The sequence below is a fragment of the Grus americana genome, chromosome 25, assembly GCF_028858705.1.
Source record: "Grus americana isolate bGruAme1 chromosome 25, bGruAme1.mat, whole genome shotgun sequence".
Classification (NCBI taxonomy): domain Eukaryota; kingdom Metazoa; phylum Chordata; class Aves; order Gruiformes; family Gruidae; genus Grus; species Grus americana.
This window is the reverse complement of record NC_072876.1, coordinates 3818617-3836719: the sequence shown is the minus strand read 5'-3', so window position 1 is coordinate 3836719 and position 18103 is coordinate 3818617. Positions and strand designations below refer to the sequence as shown.

At 42.4% G+C, this 18103-nt stretch overlaps 2 protein-coding genes across 10 annotated transcripts in view; one reads left to right on the top strand and one right to left on the bottom strand.

The window, feature by feature from the left end:
* The first annotated feature begins 1944 nt into the window (after window positions 1–1944).
* DDX20 (DEAD-box helicase 20) lies at window positions 1945–16003 on the top strand. Of its 3 annotated transcripts, none has more exons than XR_008574133.1 (13): window positions 1945–2145; window positions 2233–2327; window positions 2538–2706; window positions 2955–3069; window positions 3151–3293; window positions 4441–4579; window positions 4962–5020; window positions 5719–5801; window positions 6465–6570; window positions 6657–6758; window positions 7418–8671; window positions 9279–9444; window positions 13122–16003. XR_008574133.1 is itself a non-coding variant. In XM_054803533.1 (11 exons), exons 1-11 carry the CDS (start codon window positions 1953–1955, stop codon window positions 8518–8520), a joined length of 2307 nt encoding a protein of 768 aa, XP_054659508.1. In that variant the 5' UTR covers window positions 1945–1952; the 3' UTR covers window positions 8521–8739. The 3 variants fall into 3 exon arrangements, 1 of the variants encoding a protein (XP_054659508.1); XR_008574134.1 differs by having other exon boundaries at window positions 9279–13236; window positions 14193–14228; XM_054803533.1 differs by lacking the exons at window positions 9279–9444; window positions 13122–16003 and having other exon boundaries at window positions 7418–8739.
* A 171-nt stretch (window positions 16004–16174) lies between these two features.
* KCND3 (potassium voltage-gated channel subfamily D member 3) overlaps window positions 16175–18103 on the bottom strand; it is a 124426-nt gene continuing 122497 nt past the window's right edge. For 5 of the 7 annotated variants that reach the window (XM_054803534.1, XM_054803538.1, XM_054803537.1 and 2 more), the window contains one exon: window positions 16175–17026. In XM_054803534.1, coding sequence (XP_054659509.1) covers window positions 16822–17026 — 205 coding nt within the window. In that variant the 3' untranslated portion in view covers window positions 16175–16821. Of the gene's footprint in view, window positions 17526–18103 lie in introns of all 7 variants that reach the window. The other 2 variants (XR_008574135.1, XM_054803539.1) reach the window with 2 other exon arrangements.

The following is an 18103-nucleotide window of genomic DNA, read 5'->3' as shown; positions in this document are numbered from 1 at the left end:
CCTGGAAGTCTCATTAACGATGTGCCGCAGAGAATAGCATCTGTCTCCGAATCACCTCGGTTGTATTGCAATGTGCAGGCAACCTCAGGGGAGAAAAGGAGTAGGTGAGGAAAACAGAGAGGGGAGCGGTTCGTTGGGATGGCTGTTTGGGGCCGTTTCATCATCTCTGCCCTTCCCCCATGGGAACAGACACTTCTGACTGCTCTTCGTTGTCTGTTTAAATCACATCAATTTAAAAGGGTTACGAGAGGCTGTATTTAATCAAACGTTTGTTATGTCCAGGTGTCTTTGTCTCCTTTCCCAGATTTATCCAGAGATAATTCTCTCATGTTGGAGACTCGTTTCCCCTTGAGGACCGACGGGAATATCCACTTAAAAATTAAAAAATAATTGGAACTAACAGAATGCTTGTAGTTAGCTATCCTGTTACCTCTGCTCCGGGCACAGTTCTCGCCCCTACCATCTGGTCCGTCCCCACTTGGTAGGGGTAAGCTCTCCAAGCTGAAACTGTTCTTTGTCCTGCGAGGCCCCACTCTTGGTTGGTACTCAGATATCCATGTGAAAATATCGTAATGCTAAAAAATAACAACTGAATAGAATTCGCCAGACTTTTTTCTCCCCCATCAGGAAATAAACACGAGGAATTTCAAAGGCATGACAAAGCCTGTGGTACACCAAAGCCATTGAAATTCATTTAGGCTGCCTGGCGATGTAAGAATAATGACACAGTGTATGTGCTTGTACAGTAGAAGCCACTGTTGAGATATTTCAAATCCCATTGCAATGAATGGAAGCTGCATGTCCAGAGCCTCTGGGCTGCTATGACAATAAAAGCTGATACGCATAAAACCACCCATGATCTAAAATAAGTGGTCTACAGAGGGCAGTAATTAATGCACATACAACAGATTAATACAGTTGGCCTTTGCTGAAGTGAATGCTATACGATTAATTTTTTGCAGTGCCGTGGCTTTTAAGTCTTGTTTCGGCGTGCAGCGCGGCCGTACCCCAGACACAGAGCATCTGACGAGAAACTCCTCTCTATCCTGAGGACGGCGGGAGGAGGGCTGAACATCGAGGGGTCCAGACAAAACGTCCCCGCTGTTTCCTTACAGTAGGACAGCTGAGAGATTAGTGGCGACTGCTTTCTCTCCGAACTCACGGAGATAAAGATACGTCGGGCACCGACGGTCAGCAAGCTCGTCGACGCTGTTTTGCCAACACAACCGATTTTGTCCTCCTCATCCTTTTTTGCAGCTTTCTCCATCATTCCTTCGCTGACCTTTCCTTCCCTCTTAGGACTCCCTCTTTCCCCCTGCTCCCTCCTCTCTCCTGCCTGTCCCGTTCCCTCCCGCGGCCACCGGCCATGTGCCCGCCATCGCCCTGCCGGGGGCTCGGGCCGCCCTCCGCCATGCCTGGGCCTCAGCTTCCCTTTGCCGTGCACGCTCACGCTCCACTTAAAACCTCTCGGTTTCGGAGCTTGTGGCGAGAGCCCCAGCTCTCCCCGATTTACTGCCGCTCCTGTAACACAGAGGGTTTGTCCTCTGCGACATTTCCAACTTGAAACTTTTGTGCTCTTTCATAAAACAAACGACCCCGGGACATGAAAGCTGCTTAGCTGCAAAGGTTTCTCTTTCTGCACCTAAAGGATTGCTGGTTCGTGCCCATCAGCATTCGCTGCTTCTCTGCAGATAACTGCGGATAACGCCTCTCTGCGGAGACGCCCGGGGTGTCCCGGCCCCAGTTCCCGGCACAAACTGGTGGAACTGCCGATACTGGTGAGCGCCCCCCCCGCCCAGCGCCACCGCCCCGACAGCCCCTCGGCGGCTGCGGCGCCCCCTGGCGGCACGGCGCGCTGCGGGGACGGCCCAGTGCGCGTGCGCGGCGCGGGCTAAAGGCGCGTCTCGCGAAGCGCCGGTCCCGCCTTTTCCTTCCTCCCTCCCCCCCCCAAGATGGCGGCGCCCGCGGAGGCGGTGGTGGCTGAGGGACGGTTCCGCACGCGCGACGTGTTGGTGCCCGGCGGCCCGTCCGACTTCGGGTCGCTGCTGCTGTCGGCGCCGGTGCTGGCGGGGCTGGAGGCGGCGGGGTTCCACAGGCCGTCACCGGTCCAGCTGAAGGCAATCCCGCTGGGGCGCTGCGGCCTGGGTGAGCGGGCGGGCCGGGTGCGGGGCCGGGTGCGGGGGCCGGGGACGCCCTGGAGCCTGCGGTGATCTCTGTGGCGGCTCTTTGCAGATCTCATCGTGCAGGCCAAGTCCGGCACTGGCAAAACCTGCGTGTTCTCCACCATCGCCCTGGACGCGGTGCTGCTGGAGAGCCCCGCCACGCAGGTGAGCCCCGGGCTCCGGTTGCTGCTGCGCGCTGGCCCGGCCGCCTTTACCGGTACCGGGGGGGGCTTTGCTTTGTGAGGGGGAATCGCTCTTAAGTAAACAGCATCGTCGCCTGTGAGATGTAATATTTGAAATCAGTATGACTCGACGCTGGGCTTTACTCTTTGGAGCTATTCTGCAGCTTTCACGTTTTATCCTTGGCCTGTACAGATTCTGATCTTGGCTCCTACGCGGGAGATTGCTGTGCAGATTCATGCTGTAATCACAACTATTGGAATAAAGATGGAAGGCTTGGAATGCCATGTCTTCATCGGTGGGACTCCTTTGAACCAGGACAAAGTCAGACTAAAGAAGTGCCACATAGCGGTTGGCTCCCCAGGTATGGAGGAGCTTTGCTGGGTGTCGGATACCGTGTTATACTTCTAGGTTGATTTATTTTTTTAGTAATACAGAATAGTCTCAAAGGCCAGTACCACACACATTTAGACCAGGTATTTTTGGTGAGAGATTATTCCAAATGTGCTTTTTTTAAAGGCTTATTAAAATTAATATTAAAAATTTACAAAATTCATTATTAGAACCTTTCAATATTTTTGAATTTCCCTTTCCTTTTTTCTTCGTATGTAGGTCGAATAAAGCAGCTCATAGAGTTGGACTACTTGAATACAGCCAGTATCCGGCTTTTCATTCTTGATGAAGCAGACAAGCTTCTGGAAGAAGGCAGCTTTCAGGAGCAAATCAAGTAAGATGGAATTTTATCTTGTGCATTTATCAGTAGATTAGATACGTATTTGTTAGTTATTCCCTTTTTTTTGTCTCATAGTTGGATTTACTCTTCGCTGCCAGCCAATAAACAGATGCTTGCTGTTTCTGCTACTTATCCTGAATCATTAGCTAATGCTTTGACCAGGTACATGAGAGAGCCAACGTTTGTGAGGTTGAACCCTACTGATCCAAGTCTCATTGGTAAGTACAAGTTCATTTTTAGTGATGTTGTTATCAATAAATAGAATAAGAAGGGTATACTAAAACCAAAACATGTGGTTTTAGAATTTGTGATTCTTCATAATTTCCCTTCACAGGTGAGTTGACTATTTTATGAATCACAACATTTTTTTGGTCAGAAAAGACCTTTAACACCATCAAGTCCAACCATTAACCCAGCACTGCCAAGTCCACCACTAAACCATCCCCCTAAGCACCACATCTACGCGTCTTTTAAATCCCTCCAGGGATGGTGACTCCACCACTTCCCTGGGTAGCCTGTTCAGTGCTTGACAACCCTTTGGGTGAATAAATTTTTCCTAATATCCAATCTAAGCCTCCCCTGGCAGAACTTGAGGACATTTCCTTTTGTCCTATCACCTCTTACTTGAGAGAAGAGACCAACACCCACCTGGCTACAGCCTCCTTTGAGGTGGTTGTAGAGAGTGATCAGGTCTCCTCTCAGCCTCCTTTTCTCCAGGCTGAACAACCTCAGTTCCCTCAGCCGCTCCTCATCAGACTTGTGCTCCAGACCCTTCACCACTTCGTTGCCCCTCTCTTGACATGCTCCAGCACCTCAATGTCCTTCTTGTACTGAGGAGCCCAAAACTGTATATGGCGTTAAAGGTGTGGCCTCACCAGAGCCAAGTACAGGGGGACGATCACTGCCCTGGTCCTGCTGGCTGTACTATTTCTGATACAAGCCGGGATGCTGTTGGCCTTCTTGGCCATCTGGGCACACTGCTGGCTTGTATTCAGCTAGCCGTGGACCAACACCCCCAGGTCCTTTCCAGCCACTCTGCCCCAAGCCTGTAGTGACCCAAGTGCAGGACCCAGCATTGAGCCTTGTTGAACAGAGTAAATGAAGTATGAAATGAAGTATTTATTCCCAGTGTATTTAAAACCTCAGTGATAAATGTAACTTTCTGGTTTTTTTCTATCTGTTCAAAAAATATTCCAGCTTTTTAAGAAAAACCTGTCCTGAAGGTTCTTATGTGGCATGTGTCTGTGCTTGTTTAAATTTAAAGTCTTTGTTTTAGTTGCAGTTACAGATGTTGGCAGCAGCATACTACTGTGCATGTGTTTATGGAAACCCTTAATCTGATAGTATATTTGGTTTCATGCTCAGGGCTGAAACAGTATTACAAGATTGTGAATTCCCACCCGCTTCCGCATAAAACATTTGAGGAAAAAACCCAGCACCTGCAGGAGCTGTTCAGCAAGATTCCATTTAATCAAGCCTTAGTCTTCTCAAATTTGCATAGCAGGTAATACATTTGAAATAAAATCTGTAAACAGCATGATTGAAAGCAGTGGTTGTAACGTCCAGTGATGGAGAAACTCACACAGACCTTCTGTAAGGTCTCAAAGCAGTATGCAAATTTCAGATCTGAAATACAGCCAGAGGAATGCAGTACAAAATATGGAAAATAAAGGAATGCTTTAGCATGACGGTAACTCATACGCTATTTAGAGTACAGTGAGACCTGATATCCTGTTGTTCTTTTCCATCTGTGAGGTGACTGCTCTAGACATAAAAATGAAAGTGATGGTTTTGGAATGTAATCCTTGGCTGTAAAGAACAGTCTGAGAACTGCACAGGGGTTGTTAGGTCTTCAGTTTTATTTACAGCTGTCATTGTGTTGTCAGGGCTCAACATCTAGCTGAAATACTAACATCCAGAGGCTTTCCTGCTGAGTGCATTTCGGGTAAGTCCATTCAAAACTTTCTGATTCTATTGAAGTTCTGCATAAATGTGACCTAAAATAGGAAAATTAGTCTTAAATCTTGGTTTGCGTGGCCTCTGGTTAAATAGCTAAGAATAGCATTTGAACCTTCATAGGTCTTTAGGACTTAATCAGTGTAAAAGTTAAATATCAATTAACTTTACTATTTTCAAATTTGTTTAAGAGTAATTTTTATGATTGTCCAGATGAGTGCATTGGCTTATTTGTAAAGAGAAAGTTTACCTACATTTGCAGATTGAAGCAGTGTTTCTTTAGAATGCAGATGTTAAATTTTAATATTTTTATTTCTAGCTTCTCTATAGTAAACGTGAGGTGCCAATTATCAGCTTTTTAGAAACCTTGATTTTTTTACTTCAACAGTGTTTTCCATGGCTTATGTGTTTAAGTAAAATCTGTCTAAAGTCAGCGTTGTTCAAGTGGGTTAATTATCTGCATAATTGATTTCTCTTTAAAAACAAGCAAAAGAATTATTTTTGTAATGGATTTCCATATTTTCAAGTTTTTATTCGTTCCGTGCTTATTCATTTGGAACCGATGTTTGTGGAAGTTTCTCTCAACCTTATTTCTGATCTCATCTACAGTTTTACAAAGTAGTATTTTCCAGAACTTAAGGGACAAAAAATTGAAGAACATAATCTGTTTCTAATTTTTGTCTTTAGGTAACATGAATCAAAATCAACGACTTGATGCTATGGCTAAATTAAAGCAATTCCACTGTAGAGTTCTGATTTCCACAGACTTGGTGAGTTAGCGCTCTGTAGCACACATGAGTATTGCTCATGAAGTTACTTCAGAGAATTAGATTTGACTTGGAATTGAATAGAACATAAATGTACTGATAAAGTACGTGACCTGAGCACTGTGTGCAACTTATTTTCACTGTGAAACTTGGAAATTGTCCCCTATTCCTCAGTCTGGTTCAAAAATAATTTTTAATTTATCTGTTGGCTTGCAGAAGCTTATAGGTATTTCAGAGGAGTAGAGTTGTTTACTTTGGTAGGCACTATGGGAAGGGATAGTTTGTTTCTCTAGTACGTGATGCTCACAATAGTAACATCCCAAACAACTTTAAATACAGCAGTGGTTATGTATGAGGTGCTCTCGGCTTTTTTGTGGTTGATGTATTTTTCTCTTCATCTGATTGTTTGAGGTCCTGTCATGAAAAGATTACTGCATGCTGCGGAGTTAATTTTTTTTTTTTTAAGCAAAATGATCCCTAGTTTTAATGCAATATGCCTATTTTACATGTTATACTGTAAACTGACTGGAAAATTGTAGGTGATTTATGGTGTATTGTAACAACTGAAAGTTATTGTATGAGCAGTTACTCCCAAATGTATGTATTTAAAGATCTGTTCAGCATACTCAATTATCTATTCCCTTTTCTCCTTCCCATTTTCTTCAGACATCTCGCGGAATTGATGCTGAAAAAGTGAATCTGGTTATCAACCTGGATGTACCTGTAGATTGGGAAACGTACATGCATCGTATTGGCAGAGCTGGGCGCTTTGGTAAAGAGAGTCATGTGGATTTCTTGAGCTTGTGCTACCTTCCCTGGCCCTGGTTAGGTAACTGCACTCTCTGTTGTGTATCACAGGAACTTTAGGCTTATCGGTGACATATTGCTGCCGCGGAGAGGAAGAAAACACCATGATGAAAATTGCTCAGAAATGTAATCTGCAGCTTCTTCCTCTACCAGGTACGCTCTGTCCTATGAATATGACTGAGGTTTTTTGATGTTTTCTGTTTATTCAAAGCTTCAGACAAGTCCACAGGGAACTGACGTGTATCTTCTCTGCTGAAGTTGCATTCATTTTGGTACAGGTTTTTCATACTCTGTGCTATGACTGCTTGTGTAGCTGCCACAGTTGTGCAAAGCAATAGAAAACGAGCTAGGCCCTATAGACAGGGAGAGGAACTTGGCATCCAGCTGTTGCTTAAGCAACTACCTAACTACTTGGATTTCCAGAAATCTAGTATTAAGCCTTTCTCAGGCTCTAAGACAGTAGGAGAAGGAAAGATTTGCTGCCCTTGCTTTTCCAGAAGCTGTTCTGCTAGAAATGTAGTACTTGCCTCCTTACATAATTTCTGATTTTTTCCTGGTTACGTAGGATATGAAAAATAGGTGACAAGTAATGCAGTGCTGCTTGTCTTGACCAACTTTTTGATGCCTCCCAGGAAGAAAATGTTCTGGCTGTTTGAGCTTTTTCAAGAATTGAAGGGGTTGGTTTGTAGCCCTAACTTAATATGTCTTAACATCTTATCTGCAGTTTTTCATAGCTTTACTTCGGTACTTGTTTGAGTTCTAGAGGGAGGGATGCACTTAACTGAGTGCCTGCTTGTTTCCCTTTTGTGCAGAGCCTATCCCTCCTGGAATGATGGATCAATTTGAAGATGGGGAGGTAGAAGTCAAACCTGTTATACATACAGGTGCTTCAGTGAATTCTGACACTGTGTGTCTTAGACCAGAGGAACCAGTACTGCAGCCTGGCCAAAACAGTTTTGCAGAGGTACCTCAGCCTCTTTCTAACCTTCCAGCTGGTAACTCTTCTGCAGAAAGGCCAAAAAATTCTCTGAAACAAAAGCAGATAAAAAAGTGCACAAATCCTGCAAATAGAGAAAAAGGTAATAGAAACCCCCAAACTTCCAGTTGCCACCCAGAACACAGGAATCAACTCAAAACTATCTCCAGAACGGATGGACAACGTAACACTCAGACTCCAAATGAGGAGACCTTAAAAAAAAATCTTCCCAGAATTCCATGCTTGTCTTCTTTCAAAAACCAACAGAACAATCCCTGGAGCTTCTCAGCGTTTGTTGAAGACTATGAGTATTTCATTAAAGAAGGGTTGGAGAGAGAGGTTGAAATTTTAAGAAGCTATTCAGGCCCAGGAGAGCAGTGTGAGCTCCCCAGAAATGGTGATATGGAGTGGAAAGAGGTGGAACATAATACAGAGCTGGTAGCAAACGGTGTTTTGTCTGGTGACAGTGATGATTCGTACAGTTCCAGGGCTTCTTCCAACAGCAGGGACAATAACTCATGCTTTGAAACATTTTCAGATACACAGGAGAAAAATGCTGTTCCCACGAGGCGTCGGAGTCACGAAGGTTTCTGTCCTACACCAGAGAAGCCTCAGGAGCTATCACAAATCCCCAAGCAAAATCAAGTGAAAAAGAAAGTTCTGAAACAAAACGCTAAACAAAAGAAAAAACATTACCATGAATTCCCTAGTCCTTCCATGGGAAAAACTGAAGACGACTGCTCCTGCAGCTCTTGGGATGATGGTGTTCCATATGAGGCTTGGAGGTACAAAAACTACTGGAAATCCTATTACCAAGCATGGCAAAACTACTATGCTGCAGTGTCACACTACAGGAGAAGTTACAGACAGTTTAACTGGATGAGTGCCTATCATGTCAACTCAGTCTATCTTCAGGAGCTGCTGAAAAGTGGTGATTGATGGAGTGACGCTGCTGGTAGGGACAGGCTGGTTGGAGCCATGAATGGACATTAGCTGTGAAAAAAGTGCTGGTCTACCTGTACATTGACAAACATAGACATTCCTTAAGACTGAAGAAAAATGTTGTCTTTCTTAAGTGAGCTGTGTCTAGGTAAATGTCTTACGTGCATTCTAGTGATGGTGTTACAACAAGTTGTTAATAAAAGGAAATGAATGACAGCTGGATGGTCGGTTGCAATCTTTACAGTCCAGAGTAAACCGATGAAGATAAAAGGCAGCTGCTTACATGTAAGAAATGTCAGTAAGGAGAAAATACAAACCAAGCCCAGTTTTATTTTTTTGGCTTGTCTTCTCTGTGACTTTTGGGTGAAGATGACTTCACTGTAAGACTACATAGTCTGTTTATAGTTTGATATCATTCCATTTTCTGTAATTCTCTCTTGAACACCAGGCACTGATTGTATACCAGTTAAGGGACAAAAGTAAAACCTGTGTCCCCATGCCTGTATTGCTAATTTAAATCCAGTTAATTAACACTGTATAAATAACATTTCTATAGCTAGGTGTATGGCAAGCTGTGCAGTAGAGGATGGTTTAATTATGTAGAAAATGTGCAGCAATCATAATTGGTCTGTCCCTCTGGGTGCAGCAATATCAGACTTGCCACACTTAGGAAAGCTTTAATTAGAAATGAAATTACCTATTAGTACTAAAACTAACTGATGTTTCCTGTTTGGGTTGCACTGCTTTGTATGTAGCTGTCCTGAAGCAGGAAAAGAGAGTGCTGGCTGGCTTTGGGTATTGACCCTAGGATGACTCCGCGCTGATTTTGAAACTTCATCCTCTACCTTTAGTGTGTTTTGGGATCAGAGAGACAGATTTCTTCAGCTAGTTTTTTTGATTTCTCAAAGTTCACCAGACCAGGTACAGTCTGTTGTTTTGTGGTTTGTTTTTGTTTGTTTTTGTTTTTTTTTCCTTGAGCAGAGCAAGGATGGAATTTTCTTAGTAAAAGCCCTGCTTCCTACCTGCTATGAACTGTACTTCCAAGGAGACTCGCCTTGTATTTGGTGAAACAGATGTCTTCAGGGATGCTTGTTTGCTCGCCTTCAGCAACTTTCAAATTCATTTTGAGAAAGGCAGTATGTTTTCACTCAGCTCACGTAAATCACTTGCTGCCTGAGCCTTCCTAATGTTCTTGCAAAATTCCCTGTGCAAATCCTGTGGTGTCCCTGCCAGCACTTCTGACCTTTCTGTGGAATGGTGGGTCTAAACTTTATACCACGCAATTCAGACTCGTCACTGTGCAGGAGAATTGTAAGATTGATTTAGCTCATGAGTGGCTTAGAAATTTAGCACAAGATAGGGGAAGCAAGGCTGCTGTCCTGCTGGGAGTGGGTTTGGGGTTTTCCTGCAGCTGGGGCAATGGTGGCCTCTAGTGGGTGTCAGCCTTTGCTGCAAGAGAGAAAAGGGCTGCAAACTCTTCTATTCCGCTCACTGGGTGTTAGTGGTCACCTAATAAGTAAGTTTAATTTCTGCTTAAAGATTTTTGAAAATTTTTACAAGTGCCTCTTGAGTGGCACTTTCTGATATGGTTAAGATGGGATCAGCTCTACTTGTTCTGTGGTTGAAACAAACTGACTGTATCTGCAATACAGAATGCAAGACTTCAGCCTAAATGGAATTGCCAAGATGAAATCGCCTTTTAAAAGAAAGGCATAAGATGTGCTCTTTAACTATAGTAAATCTCGTTAGGAGAAGTATTTTTCTTTCTGTACTTTTTTCCCTGCTTTACTCCCTTTGTGTCACAACAAATTACCCCAGGGAGGGGGTTTGCCAGGATGGCATCTGCATAGTTTGGAAAGGCCAAGACAATATGATTTTGTTTCCAAGATCAATTTTCTTGCAACTCTTAACGTTCAAAAGGATGATACCGTAAGAGATGCACTTAGGTATCTGCATTATTGCTCTCCTATAACATCTCAGTCATCTTGCTGCTTTCATTAATGGTTGCTTAAGTGAGAGTTATTAGTATTTAAATGCAACTCGAGTGGCTTAGGCCAACACCCAAAGTTCTCCAAAAGAACCTCCCAGAGAGAAGAAATCTACAGCATCATCTCGGTATTTGTGGCACATAATCTGTTTAATCCAGATTGGATACATCAGGTACAGCAGTGGCACAAGACTCAATACTGTAAATGATATACAAGTTTCAACATATGCACTACAATTCCAAAAGAAGACAACAGGAAACTTGGTTCTTCTAGAAAGTTGTTCTCAAATGAAGCTACCTGCAGTTGTATACAGTACACTTTGTATCTGTCCTCTGATGTTCGTAAGCAAAGCCCATTTATAGTACGAAAATAGAAAATAATAAGGTTGAAAGCTTCTCATAACATAAAACTCCTAAAGAAAACACCATTGCATTGGAATGCCTTACTGATTTATCAAAAATATACCATCACACGCATTTTGTAAGATACTTCATTGGTCCAAGGAGCCAGTGGGAGCTCCCAGTCGTAGTTGCAACAGAACGGTGAAGAGCATTCGGTATGGTTGTTACCTTCTCACCCAGACAGCTGCGTGACTTCTGTAACTAGCACTAGTTCAAATCAAAATGAAAAGAAACACGTGCACACGTATACACACAAAGTAACAGACTATTGACTGAGACCAAAACTCAGGAAGGAATTGTCACAAGCTCTTTGTCACCTGGTCTTTTGACTGATCCACCTGAAGTTTTTCTGGCACAGTTGTTGCATTTTGAACGTAAGTAGCGGTACTTTTCTGGTACGCTTTCTCAAGAGTTCTCTATGGTAGTATTTTGTAGGTGTTCATGATTTGAACTTCACTATTGAAAGAGGAGGTATTAAATTCTATACAGCTTGTATAATTGGCAAAGAGAGGTGAAATGACTTCTTCGAGGTCACTTAGTGATTCATCAAGACAATCAGGAGTAGAACACAGGTTCCTGATGCTAATTCCTAGCTGTAATCAATGTGCACGCTGCCTTGTGTTTGCTTTTAAAGTTTTAGAAAGATAAAACCATTAGGAAGAGTGTTTATGGCATCGTTAAATGTGAAGCCTAAAAACTTGAGCTCTGAAGTCATATATCTAGTGCAGTTGCTTAAAGTGTTGGAGAAAAATAAGTGGTTTTTTAAAAAAATCAAGATAAATTTGATTGGTAAATTACGTGGAAAAGGTGTATTATTCACCTAACTTTAAAAGCAGAATAAAGTCTTCAGTTCGAAGCTGCCGATGTTCGCGAGCCATCTGTGAGTGCTGACTCTGCAACTCTGCCATGGTCTGACATAGAAAAAATATTACAGGATCCAAGGGATGTTTGCAACCCATAAATTCAGTGGGATTTTTAATATACGGAATTTGCTCTATAATACATGTAAGATACAATGTGTTTACAATCTCTTTACTTAAAAAAGCAAACTATTTGAAGAAACACTGCTTTCTTTAGCTGGTATTAATCTGATTTTCATGCGCACCCCTTAAGCTGTCTATGCTAGAACGATAAATGCTGGTTTGCCATACTAGTATATTATCAACTGTTTCAGGTTAAACAAGTAGCATTGATTCAAATTTAGTATTTCTGGTAACTGTAAAGAAGGATGTATTTTGAATTACCTACTAACTTTATTCCACACTAAAGCCATCTGTATTACTTATTTTAGCTTTTCCCCAGTTCACTTTTAACAATGATAATTATTTGACAGACAAAAGTAGTCTCTGGGATAGGAATTTGCTGTAGAAAGTTTTATATTCCTTTTGTGCTTGCGGGCAGCTAACTTGCAATGTGGAGAGGAGAGTAATTTAACATGGTGCGAGGGAGTACAATGGCAGCAGGAGAGATAAAAATAAGGAAAGAATTATAGCTGAACAGCAGGGGAGAATCCTTGACATTGAGATCTATTAGTCTGGAAAAAGCTCTCCAGGGAAGCGGTGGGAGTCTTTTCCTTGGAGAATTTTAAATCTAATCCAGAGAAAGCAATGCAGCATATTGCACTGAAGGATCTTGTGCTAGCAGAGGACGGATTACCTTTCTTAGTTCTTTAATTTTTACGTACCAAGGTGTGTGATCTGTGGCCTGTTCTTTATGGACGTCCTTAAGATTTTTAAGGAAAAGGGAAGTAAAAGGTGGGTTTTCAAAAGAGTAGATGGAAATCAAGCCTAGATGTGAAAGGTATTTCTCATCATTCTTTGCCAACTGGGTGTGATTCCTTCTATTAGCAGCCCAATGCCAGGTGAGAAGAGAGTAAATCTATTAATAGAATATGTTGAAAATCTGTGAAAATGTTTTTCCCTCAGAAAAGGCTTTGGAAAGGAAATAAAATGCTCAGAAAAAGGTGGTGTTCCTTTGATATTTTTGATATTGCTTTATGAAAGACTGAAAAAATAATCCCCTTCTGCTTGCTTTTTGTACAAACAATCTGTTTTTATCTTTTTTTTTTTTAATGAACTGTTCTAAAACTATAAAAAGTTGTAAGGAATTAGGGGGAGGAGGAAGGCTTTTAAAATGAACTGCCAACATACTCTTGACATTTTGTGGAGCAGTCTTGCTAACCCGTCTGTTTTGTACCACCTGCCTTTAGGACAAGTAGCAGGACTAGAGCCTACCTATGTTTCTGGATGCTGCTCCTCGCGGAGGTAACCCACACCTGAAGAAGCCCACTTCCACATGCATCAGGAGTGCCCAGGACTGCAGGGGTATGTGCTGGTTTTTGTGTCCGTGTCGGTGTACGTGTGTGGCCCTGGGGAAGGGGAGAGGGATGCTGGTAAGACAGGGTAGTACTGGGGACCGCTGGAAGGAATGGTCCCAATCCTTCCGTTAAAGTTCTGGCCTAGGAATTTTCAGGATTGACTTGGCCTTATCTCAGCAATGGTTTGTAAGTTGCTCTTGAAAGATTATAGAGAGCCTTTCAGTGTAGTAAAGCTAATTGCCTCCCTTTATTGTAGGGATAAGTGGCTGTAGTGCAGTTCCTGTGCTCTTCTGTGCAAATGCTTTCTCTTCTTCCCTGCGTTTCCTTTGAAGGATGCTATGTTATGCCCTACCAACCACTGATACGATGGCGATAGATTCTTGGCTTCTCTGTTTCAGTGAATGCACAGTGCGCTCATAACGAGGATGTAGCTGTGTTGGGCAATCCAGGGAGGTTTTGTACAACCATATTTTCAAGTGCTTTTGGAAGCATTACTCAGTCTACTTCAAATCAGCGTATAACAGGAGCTAATGCTTCCAGTAAAAATATTTTTAGCCCTGTTCCTCTAGGCTCAAACTTCCTTAATTTTTGTCTGTCTTTATCCTCTGAAAGTCAGTGGTGAGGTACTGACTGCTTGGGGCAGCACCTGCTAAGTTAATGGTAGAAGAGGCAAGCCATGTATTTTTGAGCAAGGATAACAATGATTCCTCTTCTGTGGAAGAGAACAAAGGCTATGGCTGTCTCTACAATCTGAGCCCAAGCAGGCAGCCAGAAATCCCAAGGGCTGGCTTTCCTCCTCCCCCGCCTTTAAAAAATGTTTGGGTTTTTTTTTCCCCAAAGAGCGCCTTGATTGATAGCAATTAAATGCACCAATAGTACTTTAGACAAGGGCTGCCATGATTGCTATTTACAGATAAAGAAATGGGTGCAGAGAGATGAAGTGGCTTGTTTACCACTCCACAGTAAATCAGGAATAAGAAAGGCAGCACCGAGAATCCATGTGGAGTCCCTGACTCTCTGTAATCGTTTACTCCTGTGGGTTGGAAGGAACACTGTACCCTGTCAGCACGGTAGCATCTAACCCTCTTTCTGTGCCAGTGTAAATGAGGTTGCAAGGTGGTAAGTGGTGGAGAGCAAGGCCTCTGATCTGCAAGGGTGAGGGTGTTCAGGTGATGACAAATAATGAAATTAAAGCAAAGATTAAATTAAAATACCAAGAAAAACTCAATAATGGTAAGATTAACTGCAGTATAACCTCCTACAGGAAGCAGCAAAGGCAGAGCACTTTAATAATTTAAACCAGGACTAAACATAGTTTTGGGTAACATATTACAGCACTGGAATACGTGACTATAAGCTGGTGCAGCTGCTGAAGGCTTAGCCGTAGCCTAATGTTCCTAAAATGTTGTAGGTTTCTAAGGAGGGTATTGAGTTAATGCATCAGCCCTCTGAGTCCACTCTATAGACTAATAGGTTAGGAGTGCTAACAAAGCGGATTGCTAGCTCATATGTTTAAGTCAGCATGTAAGTCTATTTATCTATCTATACATGTATGTGTCTGTATTTATTTATATGTGTATGTGTGTATATGTGTATATAAATATTACATCAGGATAGATTATGACAGATGTTAAAAAAAAAGTCATCCCTTTGCTGAATCAGCCTCAAACATGCTTTGAGTAGTTTTTAATTCTAGTGTTGGTAAAATCACTGTTCAAACAGGACTTGACTTGAAATGATTCCTTATTATCTACAAGCTGGTGGGGGCTAGGTGCGTCGCCATTCGTGGGGGTGTACAGGGCTTTGAAGAGGCGTTTGTGCATGACTACAATAATTAGCCAGAGTGTATGACAAGTGAAAAGGTGGGTGACTTTGTTCCTCACTCTGCCCTTCATGAATCGCACCGGTTGTGAAACGGGGACTTGAGAGAGGCAGAATGGAAGAAAAAAGTTACTCTTCTCATGGGAGGGGAAAAATCAGTTATGTTTCAGGGCCAGGTATTTCCTTACAATAAATCATTCCTAGAAAGATCTCGGAAAGAGGTGCTAGGACTGACCACAGCTTAGTTAGAAGTATTAGCTTCTTGGCAGTACCACACAGTGTCACTTCAGTTTTTGGTTGACTAGAAGTACATAACTTTTCCCAAACTAAGTGTAGAACTGCAAAAAAAAAGCAGAAAAAAAAAAAAAAGCTGTCTGTACCACACTTCAAATGTTTTCCAAACTCCAGTAACTGCTCCCCCTTCTCAAGTGGATGCATGCTGTAGATCCTGTGCTGGGACTGGAGAACTAAAATTGCTTACCTAGTCTACCCCTAAAATCAGTGCAACCCAGAAGCCATTGATGAGACAACTGGAGCCCTAAGACTGTGAAAAAGCCAAATACCTCTCTGTCCATGCAAGATATTTGGCTCTAGGGTTAATTATTATCAAGTATAGATCCAGACATTATTTGGCTACTATTTACAATGGGTTGCATGTCCAGTGCTAGCAAAGAAATTTATATATAGAAAACAAAAATAAAAAAAGCATGGGAATACATTACAAGAAACCTCTGTTAGACTTATGAATGCTTGATGCAGTTGAGTTCAGTGCTTTCTCATTCTTTGCCATTTGTGTGTACAGTATTAAAAAAGAGTCCTACCTTTTTTTTTCTTTTTAAAAATACAGAACTGGTAGTCTAGTCACACTCTTACAAGTAAATGATAACAAAAATAGAAAGCAGATACCCATGTGGGACTAAAACTCTACTAAAGCCTGTCTTTTTTTTCTTTTTTTTTCACAAATATGTTTTCACAGACAATAATTAGCAGACAAACACACTGTTTGCAATTGCACTGTATTGACTTAAAAGGCGGATACAAAATTGTCTAAATAAAGAATGCCATCCAGGGTGAAATAGGTGTGTGTGTGTGCGTGTGCACCTGTATGTGCTGACACATGCTGTATTTTCCTACTGTGCACCCAATCATGGAAACATGCTCTGCTCTTTGTAATTCAGTGTTGCTCTGATGTGGATCTGCTGCACACTCGCACGCACACACACAGCGGAATGGAAATAGATTTCTGTGACAGGTGGCTTCTTTGTCTAAATCTTTTCCTATAAAAGAAAAAAAATGTGAAATTTTGGTTGGTTTAAAGGTTCTGCTCCATGAAGAAAAAAAATTCACAAAATCCATTGTTTTTCACCTTTTCAGTCATTTCCTCATGAATAAATATTATCCATTAAAAACCTTTAAAAAGGTGCTGCGATACACAGTGTTATATTTCCGTTTTCTTTATTGACTCTCTTGTTGCCATGATGATTCTTTCCCTCCAGCCTCCACAGGTGATTTTTGCCCAGTACCATGGCACAACACGCTCTCCACGCAGGTTTTTCCTTTAACCAGCCTCTTCCTCCCTTTCCTAATCCTTCCTCAGTCCACAGCATGAATGCGAGTCTGAAGAAAGCTGCCTCGTTAGGTCTCCATTGCTAATTTGATGACAAAATGTCAGGTTGGTCCGTCCAGGCACAATTTGCAGCAAGAAAGGAACATGGAGGTGTGGAGGGAGAGGGGCACGGGTCTTCCAGCCTCCTTCTGTGCATGAGATGTCTTACAAGGCAGAGACCTTGACTATGTTGCTTGTGGTGGTGGTGGAAATGTTCGTGGAGTGGCTGGGGCTGCTGGGTGGAGGCCTGCTCTCGCCTTCTGGCGTGAGCGCCGGCGGTGTGGGGATGCTGATGATGGCTGTCGTTATCTGGGCAGTTTTGCAGTTCGGTCTCAGCCCATCATCTGATTTCATGTTGAGACTGGAACGACTAGAAAACAAATTTAGTGTTTGGCTTTTTTTTTTTTTTTTAACCCAGACAGTAGAAAGGATGGGAATGGTAGTTGTTCTTAATCAGTATCTTATTCCTCTGAACTAAGGGCACTGAAATATTCAGAAGACTCCACTTCAGTGTTCCCCCCCAGTTCCTGCAAGGCATCAGTTATTTCTACCCAGAGTACACTAAGCTTTTTTAATATCGCCCCTGGTTAGGATACAGCTTTTCACAGGGCAAATTGTTCCATGTTTCCATTTCATTCTTGCATAATTCTAGTTTAATTAGGAGGACATCTAAATATACTGTCCTGTGTACTGCATCTTTTCAGAGCACAGGTAGTTCTTTCTGAGAAAGAGATGTTGTCTTCCTTGCATTTCAAATGCCTCTTTCAAATTCACTGTCCCTTGATTTTTTCTATTTTTTCATCTCTCTGCAGTAGTTTCAAGGATCTGGCAGCTGGGAGCATTCTTATTAGATCTGCATCAATTGCATCCTATAATTAATTACAGAGGGGAAAATGATAGGTTGATTTCTGTACATCTGCACAGCTACAGGAGTCTGCTATTACCAACCCAACATGTTCATTTTAAACACAAGGCTTGTCCTTTTAGAATGTAAAGCTCCCAGTTGGAACAGCTATTGCTGCTGTTATCTCAGTGACTCACCAAGAGGATGTTTCTTGATGGCTCAAGCATCCCAAGAACACGGCAGAACCCATTCTGCTCCCCGGTTGCCTCAGTCACAAGCTGAGAGTGGGGCAGTCTTAGGGACTGGGTGGTTCTGCCAGTGGTAACCAGTACACCCAGTTAGTTGCATTCCACATGAAAAACAACGTAAAAGCTTTTTTCTTTCTGCATTCTTACACAGTTTGGTAAGCAAGTGAAATAACAGTGTTGACATTTAAAATATCACTGGCATCTGATTTAGCACCCACTGAAATAGGCAGAATAGTTGACATTCCCCTAAATTACTGTTTCAGGTGCTGGTTTAAACTATCGTCATCTTGAATCTGCAATAGCCAGAGACTTGTTTTGTGCTTATTCATGCATAATTCATTCTCTGAAATGCCCT